The 21,870-nt window shown below is 42.0% G+C and overlaps 1 protein-coding gene across 5 annotated transcripts in view; it reads right to left on the bottom strand.

Moving 5' to 3' along the window:
- Positions 1 to 21,870, bottom strand: part of lcor (ligand dependent nuclear receptor corepressor) — a 92,154-nt gene that overhangs the window by 55,835 nt on the left and 14,449 nt on the right. For all 5 annotated transcript variants that reach the window (XM_088915378.1, XM_088915376.1, XM_088915377.1 and 2 more), the window contains exon 2: positions 11,169 to 11,234. Coding sequence is in view for 4 of the 5 variants with exons in the window: in XM_088915376.1 (XP_088771502.1) it covers positions 11,169 to 11,234 (66 nt within the window). In the remaining variant the exon portion in view is untranslated. The remainder of the gene's footprint in view (positions 1 to 11,168; positions 11,235 to 21,870) is intronic.

The following is a 21,870-nucleotide window of genomic DNA, read 5'->3' as shown; positions in this document are numbered from 1 at the left end:
CGAGCTGTCTTCTAGCCGACTGGTCTAGGTGCGTGACTAGCAACTGGGAGGTTGTGTGATCGAATCCAGCTGGTGCCGGACTTTTCTTTTAACAAACATTTCTTCGAAAAAATAGAATAGCGATATTATGGACAATAAATTGACTTTTATATTTCAAAATATCGCAACATGAACGATATTTGCGATATTTTGAACATATCTTCCCTTCTGACAGCGGTTCCTCCTTCTATTGTGTGTGTGTGTGCAACAGAGTAAATTTTTATAGAGAAATGGAGGCTGGACAGTATGCGTTACAATATAAACATTTATATTGATTTAAATCGTGTTCTGATTTAAATCGCAAACGCGTGTTTAATTATGTGTTTTTTAATCATAATCAGGCTAATGCATTTCTACATTTTCTGTATGAACCAGCTTAGAGGTTCATACAGAAAGACAGCTTGTGTTTAAATTGAGTGTAAGGTAATTTATGCTTCTAAAGTCATGGTCAGCATTTATTATTGTACTGTGCTGTAAACTTTTTCTGTGCCTAGTCACATTATTTTATAGCGTTTTTATTGCGTTATTAAATCCGGTGGCGCTGTGTGTTAGAGTAGTTTCCTGACTCCCTTGTCACATGGTCTGTGATTGAATCCCATAGAACTATGACTTTATTTTTTAACAAACATTTCTTTGAAAAAATGAAACGTTTCCCTTGGTCAGAGATTAAATAAAACCTCACTCGCACCAAACAAATTTATATTTCTAAATATCACAAAATACGTTCATTGTCTTCCAATCGAGTCGAGTTGACATTGGAAGCCTGCCACACCCGGACTGTTAAACCAACGCATTAGCACGTCAAAGCCCATCGAGGGTATTGAGCCAGTATTGCCTTTAGTATTCCCCCCTCTCCCCTCAATTCAATTCAATTCAAGGTGTTTTATTTGCATGACAGATGGGTACAAGCAGTGTTGGGTATGTATATTGTAACGCTTACGGCAGACAGGCACTGTGTAAGAGCCGGCGCACCAGAGCAGCGCACCGAGGGAGCGTCTGCATTTCTAACTTAGTTTTTAAAATTAGTCAAGCAATATGAAGCATCTCCTTTTACTTAGTGCCTGAGCATAAAAAGAATAGGAGCATACTGCAACGCGTGTGAAGTCCATAAACGATATTAATTTTGGAACTTAAACATACAGTATATGGCTGGTCTCGGTACTTTAAAGAAAACATACACACCAGTATTCCATTTCTCCTAAACATTTTAAGCATCGAAGTCTTTAACTAACGCGATACCGGAGTCAACAAGCATACTTTTAGAATTTGATTAAAAGGGAATATAATATGGAATCGCGTATCTCAAGAAATTAATAACGATATAATTATATTCATGTTGCAAAAGAACTGCAACGGACATAAAAACTCCCTTGCTTTTAACAGAGCGTTCCATAATTTCTAACTACGAAAATGCCAGGTGAAAGGATTTGTAAACATATTTTGTTAAAGCAAGTCAGAACCCATTCAGAGCCTACATTACATTTTAGCGTTTCATTCTGAGCAGAAGACCCTCACACCTGAAGAAGGGGGAGGTGTTTTTCGCTGGAAATCTCGCCTGCTTCTACTTTACAACCGGAGTGCTGGCTGTGACGAATTAAACCGGTATTACAGGTTACAATCACAGACCATGTGACATGGGAGTCAGGAAACTAACACAGCGCCACCAGATTTGATAACGCTATGAAAACGCTATAAAATAATGTGACTAGGCACAGAACAAGTTTACAGCACAGTACAAAAATGCTGACCATGACTTTAGAAGCATAAATTGCCTTACACTCAATTTAAACACAAGCTGTCTTTAGCCCTCTAAGGTGGTTCATACAGAAATGTAGAGATCCAGGCTCAGAACACACAGCTTCATTAGCGAATACATATGCAGGACAACTAGAGAAGACGTTTTACAGAGGATGGATTTTTAGAAACATCCCATCAGTGACATCACTGAAGTCAACTCCTAGGTACTGTAACTGTCGTGTGGATAGTTTCACAAGAATCAGACAAAGGTTTAAGCATCGCTTGTTCTAGATAAAACTGCAAAAAAAAACAACAACCCATAATGTACTTCTTTGCGGTTCTGTTTGCCCAAATCATATATTCACAACGTGAAATCTAGAAAATAATATTACGTAACCAAAATCCGCAATATGGAAACAGAACCTGTGTAATTGTTGATAGATGATGTACTCGTAACATTTTTTCAAGACGAACTACAACATTTAAAAAATGACTTGTATGTACTTGATATCTCTAATCAATCCACGGGTCCCAGCACGAAACGAAAGTAAAACGCATACCGTTTCGCGCTTCTTATTAGTTGCTCAAAAGTAATTTGACCGTATGAAATGCATAATATAAACCTAGAAACATATACGTGAGTAGTACTTAAGCACTGTAGTATCGGTGTTAAGACATACCTCTCAAATACTGTAAATCAAGTTAAAAATATCTCAAGATTCTGGTCATAATGAAACCATGTTTCGTGTATGTTTTCTTTAAAGTACCGAGACCAGCCATATACTGTATGTTTATGTTCCAAAATTAATATCGTTTATGGCCTTCACACGCGTTGCAGTATGCTCCTATTGTTTTTATGCTCAGCTACTAAGATTTCCCTTCAGTGGTAAAATTAGATATGAATATTCAATACTTAAACGGGCACAGTTAAGACATTAAATATACATATACATACTGTATACAGTACAGTTTGCATACGGTAATATGTTTATGTCCCTAAATCAATCTCTTTTATGAGCATGTGAAAGGCATGGTGAATCACTGTACTTTGCATGATTGGAAAAAAATGCGTGATTGCGAAATGCTGTGGCGTTACTTTTACAAAGACGGTCAATGAAAAAAAGAATGTGGACCAGGGCAATACTTTGAGTTTACAGCTTGTCCAAGGTCATTTATTATTAATACTATTATTAATATCTTCGTTAAAGACTTTGATGGCTACAGCTCAAACATGAGAGGTTGAGCTTTATTAGCTCCACCTTGCGGAAATTCCGGATACTATTATTTTGCTAGCGGTATTTACCGGTAACTCGCGGTATTTACCGGTAGCTTGCGGTAGACTGCGTACAGCGTACCGGAAAATAATGCGGTATCGCCCGCGCATTTTGAATGGCTGCATCTGTAACACAGCTCCTGCTACAGTATCTCAGCTGCTGCAAAAGGTGACCAGAATCTAAGGTTATACTTCAGTTGTGCTTAAGGGTTAAAACAAAGAAAGGGTCTCTTAACAAAGAAATTGAGATTGCTGAAGTCTGAAGAAATGCTTACAGGAAAACTATCAAACATGTTCCTAATCAATAAGACAAAAGAAACTTTTAAGCTACAAAAAGTACCACCGATGCTCAACATCCTGAAAGAGACATAAACAGCATAGTTCATTAACGCATGAAAAGAAGGCAAGGCTATTTTAAGTGTCCCATTAGGCTAACCTTTCCTCTGTTTGACGCAGGTTCGCGCCTCTTAAAACACTGGCTGAATATTTCAGAAAGGTACAAACAAAACGGTCATACTGCTGAATGGAAAAATTTCCATTAAAATTTAACAAAGGTTTTGAGTGTTTCATAACAGGTCAAATAGGTCACATGATTTCTTTTTAACTTGCCACAGTTGATTTTTTTTGCAACATAACCAAAAAACAACTTTAAGGTCTAGACATTAAGAAACCAGTGAGCTGGCATTATTTTTTTATTTGGCTTAGTCAAGTGTTTGAGTTTGGGATCAAGGCAGCTCTGTCCTTTTTGCTTAAATTTAGAAATGTAGCAAATGATTCATATTCTGATTCAAAAAAAAGCAGCTACTTCATCTCGTACTGCAGACGTAAAATGCAGGCAGGGTTGAATAGTTTTAACTCTCAACACCTGCTTGTAGTTATCACTGTTAAGTCTGTCACAGTGACACCTAAGCACTCAGTCTTGGTCTGCGGCTTGAATAGGGGACACGTTTCCATCTTTCTTTCCTCCTTAATTAGAAGTCAGTATAGCTGTACTTATGGATTACTCTTCTAGCCAAAAGCTTAGAGAAAACAGCATTTTCTAAGGGGATTTTAAGTAAATAATTCACCCCCTCCCCCCAAGCAGACCAATAAGTATGGGACGAAGATTGACAGAGGCTAAACGATAATGGAGCCATGCTCAGTGCCATCACAAAGATTGTGTGTATACCAATTTTATAGGAACTAATTTTGTGAAATTCCAACCTTTCTCTGAATGCACTAGTGGCTGTTTGTACTGCAGCAGGATTGGGGGAGGTTGGTGCAGATCCCACTGGGGAAAAGTCAGTGGACCCAATCAAGAAGTGTGAAAGATATCAAGTACGTGGGCTAAACCACTAAACCAAACTAAACCACCAACATGATTTGGCTTTATTGGGAGGTAATTATGGTCAGGCTTCATTCCAGCTCAAACCTTATCGAATAGCTTTAGCATCTTTAGTTATCTGGCTACTAATGATGTAAATGTCACAAGAAGTAATTCTAAACTTAAACTACCCAAAACTGAAACCAGGAACCTTGACCATCTGCTTATCGGCACAGTAATTAAGGTATAATGCTGGCCTTATACAACTGAGACACCAAGACGGTGACCTTGACACTTGTGTACACAAGACCCTCAGGAGACTAATCAGGAGCCCTGCAGGACAAAGAGGAAGCAAGCGTGATTTCCTAGAGGCACAATCTGCACCTTGCTATAATTAATTTTAGATCCAAGACAACATCAAATTCATTAGCAGTTGTGATAATGTGGCGTAATGAGCAAGATTAGTCATCACGAGAAAGATATTTATGCTTCTTGCCACCTGCGCTTGAACCCACCCTACAAAGGAACGGCTTCCTATCCAGGGTCTGAGCAGTTATGTGCTCCCAGTCAAACCCTGTACGCAATGCTTTCACGATGGGCTCCTGTTTGGTCTGGCCCTCACCAGGACAAGAACCTTATGAAGGATGTTAAATTCAAGAACACCAGAGCAACTGGGATGTAGAGTGCTCACAGTTCAATGGCCTTTGCAAACAACAGGGACAAGGAGCATCTTTAATAAATACATCTACTGAAGCCAAATGGTTTTTAAAATGAAGGATGAAGGTTTGGCACACTGCTCCTCTGCACTCCTACACATTCCTAATGTGAAGGGGACACTATACTGTAAAAAAGGTGCCGTTCTTCAGATAAGACAAAACCGAGGTCCTGACTCTCTGCGGTCATTAAAAATCCCAGGGTGTTTCTCAAAATCAGTAGGGGTGTAACATCGGCGTCCTGGCCAAATTTCCCATTGACCTTTACCAATCATGGCCTCCCAATAATCCCCATCTATGAATTGGCTTCATGACTCGGCTCTCTCCCCACTAATAGCTAATGTGTGGTGAGCGTTCTGGCGCACTATGGCTGCTGTTGCATCGTCGAGGTGGGGCTGCACATTGGTGGTGGGGGAGGGGATCCCCAGTACCTGTAAAGCACTTTGAGTGGAGTGTCCAGAAAAGCACTACATAAGTGTAAGCAATTATTAGTTTATTAGCTTTTCACTTAGTCTTTCACTTTCTCACCATGGTGTCCATGACTAGTCTGACAATGAACCAGTCACACACAAACCTGTAACACACTGCTGCCCTCCAGGACCAGCAGTGAATGTCACTGGTTTATTGGACGCGCAGGCAGGTTTAGCTCATTTAATGAAACAACCTGACAAACCTGTCATTTAAAGGCCTTCTCTACATCTACAGAGATCAGCAATCCAGGCAAAGTGTTGCACACATCAAATCAGTTCGACGATAAATCCAGTTCGAGAGTGACAAATAACATCAGGAAGTAATTTCTCAAGGCCATTTCATAACTTTGATGTTTTGAGTTTATTAAGGCTAGTGCCAATAAACTCTGAAGCTGGTTATGGTAGGTTGTCTTTTTGATAAAGATGTAGGCCATATATGCATCTGATAATTTCTGTCATCATAAATGCATAAACCCATGTTTTACAGTCTAGGCATGCAATTTGTCAAAGATCCATAAAAATCAATGGGGAAAAACACTGGGATTTACCAGACTTTAGACCATAGGCTAATTGATGTTATATCTTAAAGATATTTTATTGGTTGTTGTATGTAGGGGCAACCCACTTACTGATGAGCAATTATCAACAGTCAAAGTACTGTATTAAGATCCATCTCAGAACCTGTTAATGGTACCTACATTTGAGCATGAAGACGTGCATATTTCCTAATATTTGTCGGAGCACTTCCTTTAGTATTCACACATGCAGTTCCGCTGATCCCCAAAAGCCACCATCTGGGATTATTTGCAGGTCCTGGATAATAAAACCAGCTACTCAATTTCAATAGCCGCCTTTGTAAAGCTATGCAGGAAAGCCTACAGCAGTTTTTTTCTATGATTCACTGAGGCAGTAGAGAACCGCTGTTCAGAAGGAATCGTGAAACAATGATCTAGTGCTGCCTCTTGGTTTTTCTTGGTCCAGGATCCTGCGTTTTAATTCCAGAGTGTGCTCAGGAGTCAACCTCTGTCCATGTCTGCATGCAAAACAAACAGTTCTGTAATGTCCCCCATACTGCTTGAATTATAAATCCCCCATGTTCATCTCAATGCACATTTCAAATTGATCACTTAAAAAAAAAACATTAAGATAAGCAGAATCCATGTCTTCTAGGCAGACTGCCACATTAGAAGACTATGGCACTAGTCAAAGGTGGTCATACTTGGGCAAGGTCAGATATGACCAATTCCAGCTTCTTGTTAAATCGTTGTCCTAACAAAATACTTTATCAATTACTTAGATCAATACACAACTGAAGCTCTTACAAAGTTAAAAAAAGTGAACATTTATGCAAGATTCCAAAAAAACCTTAAATACGGCATCATGCTCTTATGAGACATGTCAATCTTAAGGAGTGCTTGGCTTTAGCAGTGGAAACAGTCTGCAACCCAGGGCACACTGCAGCATATTAATATTCATACAGCATGTTGTTGTTTTTTAAAATAGGCCCATCCATTCACAAAGGATTGTTTTGTTTGATGCATTTCCTGAAACTGCAGCACATGTATTCTATCCTTCTCCAGAGCACCATTTTCCTCCTGATGGGCTTGCCCACTCCATCACTATGCCAAATGCAGAAGTCTCCAATATTCCGAAATATCCAATATCCCTAGAAATGAGGAATCAAAACTGCACAGTGCAGTAGCACTCTCACAGCAGGTATTATGATGGCTTGTGCCAATTTCCATCTGTTGCTTTTCACTTGGCTGTGTGCATCCTTCTCCTCTTAACAGAACAGTACAGAAAAGGAGTATGAGGACTGAAACAAGTGCAGAACTATGCTTATACATGACACTGAGCACAGAACACTGGAATAGCCAGCCCTACGCCTGCAGCATCAAATGGATTTCACTGTTCACCACAAAAAAAACTAAAATGTCTTCACCCTTGGAAATATGGACCCAGTGCAAACAAGTAAACTTGTACATAGAAGGATTTTGCCTTATCCATAGAAAATTTCACTTTTTTTCTTCTTTTAATATGGCTGTCCATTGTGCAGGCAGGAAAAAAGGTCAATAATTGAAAGTTGTTGGAAAAAGTTCACAAAGCCATGTTTAGGCTATAAATCATCTGCTAGTGCATGTTAATGTCCTTGCCCTAACAGAAACCAAGATGGGAGGTTGAAAAACAGGAGTATTTACGGGAAATGAAAATACCTGCACATAAACCAGTGCCTCAAATGATCCAGGATGAGCACTTGTTAGCAGGTGAAACATCACAGTATTTGGAACACCCCTACTCTTTTTAAATTCAGTGGGTTGTCAGTTGTGAGTTTACCAGCTCATTTCAGCTCTGAGCTGAATCAGCACTTCACTGCTTTAGGAGAAATCCTGAAAACAGATTTTTGTCCATTTCACTCACAGCTTCAGTCTCACCCAGAACGGTTTTCCAGGAGTTGCTGCAGACCCCATTACCTGTACCTACTTTTCTCCTCAAGTTGAATACTTTGGAAATCAAGTCAACAGGTTATGTTGACTCTCACAGCCATTGAGTAATCGCACGTTTACTCACCCTACATCAGGTTGGGAGCTAGATTACAGTGAGCCCAACAAAATCATTAAAAGAGTACAACTGGCAGAAATATCCATTGGAAAATGAGGACCAAGTTGACAAATGATTTGGTTGGTGTCTTTTGCATCCGTTAAGTAGATACGCTTGGTATTTTTATTACTTGGCAGGAAACTGGAACAATCTTCCTCCAGTACTCAAAATGAGATCTCTGGGAAGCCAGCAAATGTATTGTTGCTCGTGTGAAAAAACACCTTACGTTTGATCTGACATTGCTGTATTTGTAGAGCTTACACAACACAGCAACCACCTGCCTTGTTCATGACCCATCCTCGTGTTCATGCTACAACGACTCTTCGTCCGCACTGACAGACACTCGTGTCCCGTTGTCATTCAAGTACCGTAGCCACACACACCCCCCAGAGCTGTCATGCTGCTCTGGCGTAAGCCCACCGGTTTTAAAGCGTCAAATGTTTGAGGGAACAGTGGGGAGAGGACAAATTAATGATGTGGAGAAAAGTCAACAAAGCAAAGAGAGGAAATGAGAAAACAATGTGTAAGGCCGGTGGCAGGCCAAACTTTTAACAATCAGAAAAAATGGTCAAACAAATATCAGAAATATACAAATCGGGACCAGGCCTCAACACTAAATGTACTATTTTGAAGATGATACTATGTAACATTTGGAATACATTATTTTTTCAGGCTATTTGTATGTACCAGTTATTCAAAGTATGCTTAGCCCCAGCCAGTCATATTGATATATGTTGCAATAAGTTTGGATTTAACAATTTGCACTAACCTACATACTCTAATCTTTCTAATGTGAAGAGCGTGCTTGATGCCTCTTTTGCAAGAGCATTTTTTTTAACTGAGAACATTGATTGCATCATGCCGCTGTGTGAATTTCTCATTACTGCTGTGGAGCAGGTGTTTGCACTTGTAAGCTTTAATAAAGGCAAAAATGTTTCAGATCGGGAAAAAACACTGAAATATCATTTAATTCCCGCACTTGCATGAAGCACTTAAATGCAACTAAACGAACATTAAAAGCATAAGACCTCTCGTTTACTGCAGAAAGTCACAAGAGCTATATGATCCTTGGGGATGAAAAGCACTACCTAATGGCAGGAAATTAAAGACCCTGCTGTTGCAGTACAGGCAAAATAGACACCATGCCATTACCCACACAACATGTCAGGTTAAGCACACGAGTTACCAAACTCCATCTGAAACCCATTCACAAATGAAAAGGCATTTTTTGCCATGACAATATAAAATCTCAAGTGGCATTTCTTTCTCGTTTCTACTGTCTTATATATATATATATTCTGACAAAGCCAAACCCTGTTAAGACACGACTCTTATTGGAATTATAAAAACAGTTAAGTTTCAGAAATCAAATTCTCAAACTTAGAAAGGAAAAGGCTGAATCTCCCATGTTTAAATACACTGCCCACCTGTGATTGTTTTCATGCTACAGAGCCCAATAAGAGTAAAAATAGCTATAAAAAGACAAAAAATCCTAAAGGAGATTTTACCACCAAATGTTTTGATTTTGCTCACCATGAATTGATAAAAACATAAGAGCACAGTGGTTTAAGTCCTTTACTTTCAAAACAAAGTGAACTGCTTCTTTTGTCAACAGTGTCACAAACCCATTTTGTAAAGCCCATGTTTAGACCTTCTAATAAACATTCTACAACAAACCTCATAAATCAATGTCGCCCCAAATCATACTGTTTCATACAGATAACTCTTATGCCACCCTGACCCCACCTGTCCTGTTGCCTGCAGCACATGAAACGGGGTGCCAGACGGCCATTTTCCCTCCAATGGGTACTGGTAGACCACATCCATATATATATATAAAATAAAGCAACAAAGAAGAAGTTCCTTTAAAAATGCCATTTTACATAAATAAGGTTTTACAAAAAGGGTCTTAAAGCCTGCTTTATTGATAAATTAGGCCAACTGACTTTTTAGGTCACCTGCATTTCTGTGGCACTAGGCTTGCAAAAACAAAAGCACCTGCTCTGCATTCTGGAGTAGCATAGAGACCTTTATGCCTCTTGCTGCCAGCAAAGCTCAGACTCAACATTAAAAATGAAAGCAGCACAAGATACTGACTGCTAGAGCATTCAATGTGGAAGTGTCAGGCAAGGAAGAAAACTGTACAGCTCCTGGGTACTAGATACTTAAACTCACCACAAAGACATTTCACGCACGGCCTTTTAGCATGTTTTTTTGAAAACCCTGAAATAATGGTATACAGTGAACCGATTCAAAAATCCAAAAGGGTTAAAGCTTCTAAGCATGCAAAGGAAATTCATCAAATGTTTATTTTTGTTGTATGTTTGACTCTCCATTATCAATACAGTCTCTAAAAACACATGAACCAGACATTCGTAAAGTGCATTCTTTTAACGGTTTTATTTAATTAAAATACAGAAGACCTGATACATTAAAATTAATAGCAAATTAAGGACTAATCAGGCTACTGAAAGGGGTTAGGTTTTGTCAGTCTGGACGTAGGACAGTCATGTACTGAGAATAATGGCCAATATTTAAAGCCTTCAGCAAAGACATAAAATCCCCCAATCTTTTAATAACATCCTATCTTGTCGTCTGCCTTTCATGCAGCTTTAATTCTACAGGATAGATCACATTAAGGTTTATGCTGCTCCATATACACTGCAACAGGTATCTTGCAATATCCACCTCTCATCAGAAAGCAGCTTATCCCCAATGAGGAGCACATGGAACGAGGCAGGACACACCCTGGAGGTTCACATGATGTAGGCATGGGGGAACAAAAAGAACGGGCACGGCTAGTCTGGTCTGTGGAAGCTGGGTAGAGAGCAGTGAACCAAGTGAAAGCCTATGTGAAAGAGGAAAGAACATGCAAACTCCACACAGAGGTCACCCCAGTCACAAACAAACCCCCCAGGAAGCAAAAGTAGTTAACACCGCAGCCTCACAGCAATGCCACCATGTCACCCAACATCTTCGACATTCACACCGTTACATCTGACAGGATACTTGTGACAGCAATCACAGCTCTTTACCTTTGAATAGGGTGAGATCTTTTACAAGTCCTGGTCCAAACAGCCCCTCCAAAATGCTTTCGAAACCTGCAAAATGAAACAAAAAGAGAAAAGGGTAGCTTTAATGCTCCAGAAATAACATGATCACTTGAGATCATCGGTAGACATCACTGCCACAGCCTGCAGGGATGGGTGCGTCTAAGGTTTTTTTTTTTAAGCACCGTATATGCTGTGGTACTTGACAGTAAAGCACTTGTAACTCTACCAGAACTTGCTCACAGTGAAATCCATCCTTTCCTTAAGCCTGGTTCTACAGAGAACCGGAAAAGGATACAGCAAATGAATCACAATCTTTCTGCAGAACCTGAAGCTTAGCCTCAACCCAGGATTCACTGGAGACCTACTGAAAAATCTTTTACAGAGAAATAAAAATCCACACCCCCCCCCAATTACCTCATTAATTATATTCGTACTTAAACTGCTTAGCACCACTCTGCTACACAGAGCCCTGTCTTTTCATTTCTTCTCTGCTACCTTAACATACAGTTCACCCCTTGCCTAACATTACAACATGCGTTAATGTCACTCAGTTTTTATTAACTGTAAATAGTGGATTTGGCTGTTGCTTAGCAACCGCATCAAGTAACGAATTTATATATACTGCAGAGCTCACAAAAACAGAACTGAGCACTGTACAAGTAACCACGGGGAGGGGGTCAAACTCAGGTATACTACTGGGGGAAGCTGCAGCACTACATTCAAAAGGGCATAGCAGCACCAACTGTTACAGTAAGGATTAACTGGCTTTAAAAGACTAAGCTTTACCCATTTTCAACCAAGTTAAGCCTTTCTTTAGAACGGCATTCCGCTCAGGGGTGTGGCTACACGATCTAGGAACAGTGTTTGCTGGCATAAGTGTCACCGCATTTGATGGTGAAGATCTTTAACATGGCCGAGAGAAAAATGGATAGTTTGGAGAGCACAATGGCTACCAAAAGCATCTCATCTGACATCGTCTCTACATGACAAAGCGGAGTACATCATGATCCTGGATGCATCTACTTACACCTTCCTCACAGCTCTGTATCGCTGCTGTTAGCTCCTTCGCCATATTCAACTGTATAAAAAAAAAGTATAGAACAGTCAAGTTATAGATTACAAAGCTAGTACAAAATCTCCAATTGTCTATCATTAAATGGAAATTCGACAACAAATCTGCTACAACGGACCAACAGTCCAGTTTTCACACAGGATAACCTCAAAGCACATATTTAGAGATTGTTTTAAAAAAACCTAATGAATCCAACAAAAAACCACATAAGCCTAAATCGGTAGAGGTCTCTTTGGTTATTTAGAAAGAAAAGGCCTCAAGCCCAACAGGTGCTTTAACAGACTTAATAATAACGGGGTGCATTTGCAAACAGCCACGGATTACGTTTTCATCCACCCCTGAAGCAACAGCACCCACCTGGGTGACAAGAAGGCCCCTCAGGCCAGGTGAAGAAGGAACTGCCCGTCACTCCAACGTCTCCCCCTCCACAGAAAGGCACTTGCTTCTCAATCCCTCCACCAGTCCTACATTGCAGCATCCGTTCATACAGCCAGGGGTGTTACTGGAGTATCACTAGCTCAGGGGTACAGCAGCAATGCCCCTTCGGGGACTTGAACCCAAAGCTTTCCAGAGCTTAAATGCTACTGCATTCTAACCTTGACATTATAAATTCACCGACTAAAAGCACCATCTACCAGAAGCAGTAATCCCCTCATATAAGAGCCCACTAGGGCACAGAAACGCTTCGGATGTTTAAGGGGTTGGCAACAAATTTCCTGTGTCTTGCCAATCATTTCCAAACGTGGATAAATCAAGAGCGACCTCACACTTAACTACAAGCTACGTTTATTCACATTAACAATAAATCTTAATTTTTGCAGCTGACATAGCAAATTGCAGAGCAGCTTGGGGATTAAAACTGGGGGGGGGGGGGAAGTCTACTAAAGCTAATTAAGAACATAAGGCTAGTGCTTTGCACTGTCCCGACCTCTAACAGTCTTAATGGGGAAACATCCACTCGTGTCTTTAATGTAAACAGCATTACAAATCAATAAAAATCATTCATTTCTTGTAGCGCTGCCTCCAGTTAGCATATATATTCGACATTGTTAGGATGTTGCATGTGGTTGTTTGACATTCCGAACCAAATACCGTATTTTTGGTTGGTCTGATGTATCCGAAACGGCTCATGTTTCAATCTTCCTAAAAGCTGCTTCTTTACAAAATATCAGAAAACTCTTTATTACTTTATAAATGCCTGTTACTGTACACCTGTACAACCAATAATTTCCAGATACTGCATGAAAAACGCGGATGAAAGAAGTTTGCATCTCAAAGATGCCAGAATCGGGCAGATTGAGAAAGAACCTGAGAAAGAGCTCTCGCAGTAAATATACAGCAAGCTGGCCTGCGCCCAGGCACTTAACGCAACTGAAAAATTGGCTCGGGTGACAGCGGCCTGAGGCACCATGTAAAAAACCCGTGAAACAAACATCACAGAGCTTGTCAGGTCAGACATAATGGGAACGTTACCCTCGTCTCGCAGTACTACGCCGGTGACGTGCTGAATTCACTCCAAGCACACGGCATCGACTTGGTCTCATTAGCCACACAGCACAGCCTGGCTTGACAACACTCAGTTTGTCTTGGCTCTTGACACGAGCTCACCCCCCGCCCTTTCAAAGCATTCACTCCAGTGAGTACAGTTTTAATACTAGAGACTTTCTTCGGAGAAGTATTCAAAAATCGGCGATTTTTCAAAACTGACGGCACCCTTGGCTGCCAGCTTCCTCCTACCGAGAAGGACGTGCTCTTTGATTGTCCTTTCGATGCGATCGTGACCGCTGGCAGCCAGCAGCTCCGCAGGCCCCTTGGCAAAAACAGCAGTCAGGGCTGCATTTGCCCTCATAGCTGTAGACCCTGCTCCCTAACATTGAAAATAACGCATCGCACGTGAAGGCAAGCACAGGACAAGAGCCCTACACCTTCCAGGTGTCTCACGAAAACAAGGAGTTCAGATCTGAATGAGCTTTAAAAGCTCCAGCTTTCTGCACATTCTTCTAAGGAAGCAACTAAAACGCTACAACCCCAAGAGAATACTTCCAGGTTTGGTAAAGCCTCAACGGAAAGGTGCTGCTGTACAATTACATGGACCTGCCACCTGGACAGACCACCTTGAGTCCTTCACGCCGACAGGCCAGGACATGTTGAGCTCCACATGCCTGGACTGAAAAGCATTACGCCACACTGCAATGTGCACTGCATTTGGAGTGGTGACTTTTCTAATGAGTGTGCGATTCCTCAGAAATGTCCCCAAGCCTGACTGACAAAATCAAACGCCCTCGGACCCACCCATACAGATGCAACGGCCTTCATTCACTCAAAACCAAATTCAACAACAAGAGCTGGTTTGCAAAACATTTTCTGATTAGGTAAATCATGCCACATTATAACTTTCCTTGCGACTTTTAAGTAACACTTCAAACCTCCATGGTGCAGGTATTTTTGAGATCACCCAATACAAATAGATCAAAACCCTTTCACCACAGATAAGGCACACGCCAGAGAGAACGCCAGCCTATAGCTTCAAGTCAACAGCTCCAGCACGATTCCCACCACTTTCCAGGGATTTTGAGTTCTTCTGAGCACATCTTTATCCTTAGAAAAATATTCCCACTGGATAAGAGTGCAAAACCAACATTTCCATAGTGGGGGGCTTTTAAAAAATGGCCCAGATAAGAGCAAGATAAAGATTTAAATTTTAAACACACAGATCCATTGATTTGCAAGGCAGAAACGGGCTCTACAGTTCTATTAATGTCTTTATATAGAACAGCTAATGCATCCCATACTCACTTCCTTATTCTTGTCCAGGAACTTGATCTGGGGCCAAACCATACCCGATCTCCAAATTCTCTCAATCTCGGTCCCCAAACGGACACAGCAGACTGATTCAATATCTAACAGCTCTGAAGGCTGTCTCCAGCCACAGTTACAACCCCCCCCCACCACCACCACCTCCACACAAAAATACACAGCAGAACGTAGCCGCGTTCTTTTCGTTTCTGGGCTGAACAGTGCTTGAACTGCGGTTACCCAATTCTCTTCCTGAAAATTTCAGAGACGGAAAAACTAGGTCATCCACTTTGACATATCCGCCTGGCATCAAGCCGAGCTGGAAGCAGGCATGCAGCTTTTTAATTTTATTCACGTAACAGCACAGTATTCATCGGATCTGCAGTAGCAAGCCTGTCATTTATTATGGCTATGTTCCGTTAGCAATTCGGCAAATCATTTTACCGGTGCTTTTTAGTTTTCTTCCCCCAGAAGAGAAATGCAGATATACACTTGTCAGCTCGGCAAGGCTTTTCCCGCATATTAAAGAAAAAGCCAAAGAGAAATAATTGCATTTGCTCAGACCGGAGATGAGAGGCACTCGTGTGTGACTGTACTGGCCTGGGACTGGGGAAGAATTATTCAGAATTCTGATCCGTGTCGCACACCATCGCGATTCTGACATCTGAAGCAGAGGCAGAGTTTTCTATTTGTTAATCTGTACTACAATGTCTTTTTTTTTTTTAAAAAAGAGACATGAATAAAATATTGGAGTAACAATTTTGTCAAATGTTATAGCAACCTTGCATCTCCAAGTCTGAATGATGGCATCTGGCAAGCTTTATAATCAAAGGAGTGTGCCAGTTCAAAAGATGTTGAAAGGCTTTTTGAAAAAACAGGATTAAGGCACCTACCCTTGTTCCACCTTAACTGCTTCCTACCCAAAGCGACAAGAGTCAAGTACAAAGATGGACAGCAACACGGCACTCAAAATCAAGAGCATTTTTAAGATCGGGGAAGCAAAATCTATTCCAAGACTTTGAGCCTTCTGGGACTAGAAATCTAAACAAAAGACTATTTGCACAAGTGGAAACTTGAGCTGAAATGAAACTCAACACACTGGCCCGTGAGAGGCACGTCTGCCTCAGTTCTGCGGCAGTTTTGGGGGGGGGGGGAACGACTCTCGGCTATTTGCTTCAATATTAAAAACAGTACAATTGATGATTGACGACCAATAACTCGGCTTCTAACGTTTTCTTTCAGGGCCGACTCGGTGATCGCTGCCAGGACATGGGACACCACGTGAGGGGAATACACACACGCCAGCTGTCTGTGCTCGAAGGCAATGTGGACACACCATGTAAAGAAACTGAACACTTGCCAAACGAATTCCACTGCACAGCTCAGGGGGAGGAGGGCGAGACTACTCCAGCAATGGAACTAGCGGGAACTCTGGGTACGTCTGTTTAGACCCAGAGTGGAATTTAAGCCCCATGATGCTGGGGTGAATTGTCAAATGGTCAGGACTTCAGCTTAACATCCCATCGGATGTACCATTCTTCCGACGGCAAGGTGTCTACAGCCACCATCTTCTGGCTGGGAAGTTCGGTCCAGGGGGAAAGAGCCAGCTACCGGTCCACCAACAGCAGCAGGTTTCCCATCCCACTACAGCCTCGCACCCTGAGCCTGGTCAGTCATGTACTACCGTCTAAGTACATTTCTAAGATTTACTGGCAACAACAATATCACAACCTAAATTTGGGTGCAGTCTGCCATTAGAATGACACCATAATTGTTTCCAAGAAAAATTTCAATTCTGTATAATGTAATTAAAAAGTATTCCAGTAATTCACGGTGCACAACCCCTATACCGCAGATCTAGTTTCAAAGGCATCTGAAACTGTATTCAGAATGAAAAGACTGGTGCTGTTTCAGATTTGTGTTGGCGCAGGCCTTTCTTCTCATTATTAAATCAATTTCTTGCACTTTGGATTCCTAAGGTAAGAGATGGAAATTAATGAGAATTCTTAACAAGAGGCCTTAAAAAGTTTTCATTTCACAAATGCACTCCACATTACACCTGGGGCAACTCTGCATAACCCAGAATTCTATTAGCAGTTGAGTAAATGTATTTTGGGAAAGATCACAAGTTCTAGTCTGCTGGTGTCTAATAAGGAGCTCAGCTGGATTAATCTCTTTAGTTGATTGATTAGGATTGTTCTTGGCTCTTACACTGGAAAAATAAATGAAAGTACGGATCAAGTTATATTTTAGAAGAAACTTAAGATCTAGAGAAGTGGTTTTTAGCTGCAAAAGATTTTAGAAAAAACAATGCAGTCCCTCACTATTCTCAATTTACAATATTGGAGTTCCCAGGACCTATAAAATGAAATAACATTCTCACCGGATACGGAAAATAAATTCATGAGCAAAATATGAACATGCATATTCTGCATAAATGTCCAGGTAAATGAACAAAACCGCACAATTTACGAACAAAGAGCAAACCAAGCAGGCTCGCCCTCTCTGGTATGATTTAGAAGCAGGCAAAGCAGGGTCATGAAATATCACTTAAAATATGGGCATCTGGGAGTACAAAGGAAAATCTAGAATTACAAGATTAGTGATCATGGACACTCCCAAAGCAAACTCCAACACCACAGGGCAGAAATATTTCAAGACTGCGAGCCAGAAACGAAAAGAGGCCGTTTAACTCAATCAGAACCGATCTGAGGGATCTCATCCAAGTAGGCCAGTAAGAAGCACACCCACCTGAACTGCAGGTTACCAAGACCGGGCTGACAGCTCTTGATGCAACACTCTCCGTGACTAAGCCACATCCTCGTAACAACCTTGACGTACCCCCCTGGAGTACAGCAGCAGCCAAGTACGCTTGGGAAAAGTGCCAGATAACCTGCTAATGAAACATCGTAAGGGAGTCACTAATTATAAACGATGTGGAGAGGAGGAGGCTGAGCTGTTAAATGTAATTGCATTTACTCCCATCTCTCCAAAGGCATGTTTTTTTCAGGAAACAACACATGTGAATAAGCATTACTAGAAGAGCAGCACCTTTTGTGATGGCTTTGACAGAAAGGCCTAGTTACCACTGCACACACAGGAACTGAACTGAAATCCTGACGATAAGTTGGGAAGAATGCGACTGGAAAAAGACAAGTTTCCAGGGGGACTGTCCATCCACCCAGTTTCTAATCAGTTCTTCCAGTGTCACGGGGGAGCCGGGACCTCACCCAGCAAGCAACGGGCACAAGGCAGGATACACCCCGAAAGGGGAGCCAGTCCATCACAGGGCACACAGACACGATCACATACACATCTACACCACAGCCAATTTTCCCAGGAGCCATTTGGCCTAACGGTATTTTTTTGGACTGTGCGAGGAAACCAGAGCACCTGGAGGAAACCCACACAAGCACAGGGAGAACATACAAACTCCATGCAGACAGCACCCCAGATCCCAGGGGTATTAAACCCAGGGCCCCAGCACTGCCATGAAGCAATGCCAACCACTATGCCACCACAGTACACAGTCACCCCCTCTCAAATAAAGAAGGATAGGACAGGTCAGATCTTTACAGAGTGACCAGGAAAGTACAAGAGACTTTGTGATCAGTAGGCCTTCAAACTAGCTCAAGTGTTCGATTTAAAGAACATATAACATCTTACCCCCATTTAATTCAAGGTGCCGATGACGTAGTTATAGAGCGGACCTGTAACACTTCCTTTGGAACAGCACCACGTTGATTCAGAACTGACATTTTTATCAAAAATGATAACCATTCTGCTTCTAGCCCTGTACCATCAGAGAAGGCTTCGCAAGAGGCAGCAACAGAGCCAGCCATCTGCCTGACGAGGAACAAGACTCTTCACCATAATACTTCTTGCAATAATCCCTAGATGGCTGCCCATCATTTCTCGATACCATCTTCTTCGCTGCAGACAGGAGAAATTTCAGATGGAGACAATAAGGTCACAAATGAAGAGGCCATTCAGCCCATTGAGCTAGTCTGGTAGTTTGTAGCTAATTGAGCCAAGGATCTCAAAGTAATTTCTCCCCAGAGGTCAGGGCTTCGTCTTCAATGACACTTGTTCCATACTGCTACATCTCTTTCTGTAAAGAAGGACATCCTGTTCCTGGTTCTAATGTCCTGGCTTTCCCAACATAACCGAGGCAAACTGACAGTAAGCCTGTGAAAATCACTACAATGGGGCTGTACATTTTTGCCATTTTTTGGCAGCTGAAAAACATTTTTCTTAACACAAAGCTGACAAAATAGAACAAACCAAGAGGCACTAGAAAGCACAGCAAACGCCACCTTCACAAGTTTCAGACTATCTGACCTTGGGTGTGCTGAAAGCATGAACAAACTAAATGCAGATCACAGTTTTCAGATTAGTTTAGATCAGTTTTATCCTACATTAGTTTGCACATGCATGATAAAATTTCACACTTAAACAGAATTTGGACTAGTAACATGTATATACTGTATGTTAGAACTGAGTTTTTCCAAATAAAAATGACAATTAAACGCCCCAATAAGTTTATCTTTAAAGGGGCCTTCAAGCGAAAGCAGTGCCTAAAACATAAGGAAATTCCATGCACTCAATTGTACTCCAATGTAAGTAAAAGCATATAAAACTGGGGATTTACCAAGAAACTGCTACGACTGCCCAAACTGCGCTACAAACAAGAACATTCACAGAGATTAGAAACACAACCTTTGTGTTTCACGTCAACCAGATCTCACATTCATTTTACACTGGGGGTTTTGTCCTCCAGTGTAAAAACAAAAAATACACCAACAGCACTACTAGCATATGTCCTCGAGTTGCTATGCAAAGAGCAACAATGCAAAAAATCCAATGCATTTTCTTTATTTAATGGATAATTATCACTAAAGCATCTGTACAATGTTGCTTAGTTACACCAGGCCCCACTGCCACTACATGCGCCTTCTAATTGGCTAATTGGTTTTTCTCTTACATCCAGCATTTCATCTCCTATTTATAGTTCTCATTTCGATTCTTATTCCAGAAGATCAGAGGAATGAGCTTTGCTCAAAACATTTCAGCCAAGCAGCACAGAGGGTTTCTGAAGTTGGCCCACACACGAACCAACACGAAGCCTGCTCCTTAAACTGCTCGGCAGTATGTTCTGCAAAACAGAAGGGCGCGGGCAAGTTTAAGGGCGTGCGTGTTCGGCGCTCGCAAGCGCTCTTCGTCTCTACTAACAAGCGCGCTGGATAATCAGAACTAGACAGCCGGCTACCACCTGCAGCAAGCAATCATCCGAAGCACTGGCAAACGACATCTGTTACAGCAGTGCCTGCTGGAGGTCAGCTCAGCTGCGCTTTCCAGGACGAGACCATTGCAGCCTGTCTACTGCTCCAAGCCTGGGCCGAGTTTCACCCCCCCAAGCCGATATTAACAGAAATCGCCACCGGTCTCCGACACGGGCCTCCCTGGGTGGATATCATTACGTGCAGTCATCTGAGCCGGGGGCAGATGAATGGGGGGGGGGGGGGGGTTTCGATTTAAAGCTCACTTGCAATCGTGGCTGGACAGTGGCAACAACACTACAGACTCTGAAAGAAAATGCAAAGCACCAAAGAGAGGGGGGACAAATATGCTGTGGTGGGAGAGCAAGGGAGCTGGCTCACCGCAAAACAATGAAAGCATAGTGATGCTAGAATGCCAGCAGTGTAGAAGAGGTAACATCAAGCATACAGTAAGACGTGGTGCCAGAAAAAACAATGTTGGCAAGTCTGTGTTGGATCACAGCAGTTTACCTATTGAGTTTTCCTATTTACAGCTTTGCAGCATGCTAAGTAGCAGTTAGACTCTCTGATCGACTGAGCCAAAATTGACATTTACTAAAAAATAAAGCAACGGCAAATGTCATCGCAGGTAACTGCCTTCTTGCCATGATTCAGGCAAGAATGAATATCAGGACCACACTGGTTTAAAATCAGTGTGCAAGGAGTGTGTCACGAAGCAGTTCCTTCCGGGCCCTATGCGGACGACGCGATCCGGAATAGTGAAGATACACGAGGGAGAAAGTCAGGCAGGAAAGGGTCAGGATACAGGGGGGCGTGTCCGAGGTGAGCCGGTGTCCTGGGGAAGTGAGTCTGGACGAACAAACAAAGCCAAAGTCCAAACGGGGAATCCAAACGGGAGAGTAGAGTTCAAAGCCAGGAGATCCATCCAAGGGTTAAAACCATGAGCTGGGTCGGGACCGGCGGGGCAGGGGATCAGGAACAGAAAGTTAAAACCATAACGGAGCCAGACGCAGCAGGACCCCGGGCTCTCACGATGCGGAAATCAATGAGGAACCAGGAGTGAGGTCCGCGTCTGGCTTTTAAGGGGGAGCGGGAATAGGGAACAGGTGCAGACAATGGGAAGAACAAGGAAGGGCTGGAGCGCCCTTAAGAGGAGGGGTTAGCGATCGTGACAGAGTGCATGGAACGTCTTTTTCCTGCCCCTTCTTCAATTCCAAGCCCTTCAAACATACGGTCTCAGGTGTGAGTACAAATGAGATAATTGGACATTTTCTTACTTTGTCTCATAGAAAAACATTTTAGCATAACAAAAAGTGAATGGGACGACACACTTCATAGTAGCTCAGCAGAGTTAACTGGAGTTCAACAGTGTTTGAGGCGTTAAGAATTAAAATGTAGAAAGATTTAAAGTAAAAGGCCCAGCCTTCATTCCCAATACCCATTTTGTATATTCTATAACTCCAGAGTTAGGGTTTTGTCAGTCTACAAGGATAGCTCTCCTCCCAACAGCGTCTGCAGAAAATAGATCAAAGATGAC

Source organism: Atractosteus spatula, chromosome 5 (genome assembly GCF_055471065.1).
Source record: "Atractosteus spatula isolate fAtrSpa1 chromosome 5, fAtrSpa1.hap1, whole genome shotgun sequence".
In the NCBI taxonomy this organism is placed as follows: Eukaryota; Metazoa; Chordata; class Actinopteri; order Semionotiformes; family Lepisosteidae; genus Atractosteus; species Atractosteus spatula.
Note: the sequence above shows the minus strand (reverse complement) of the source record. Positions and strands in the feature narration are given on the sequence as shown.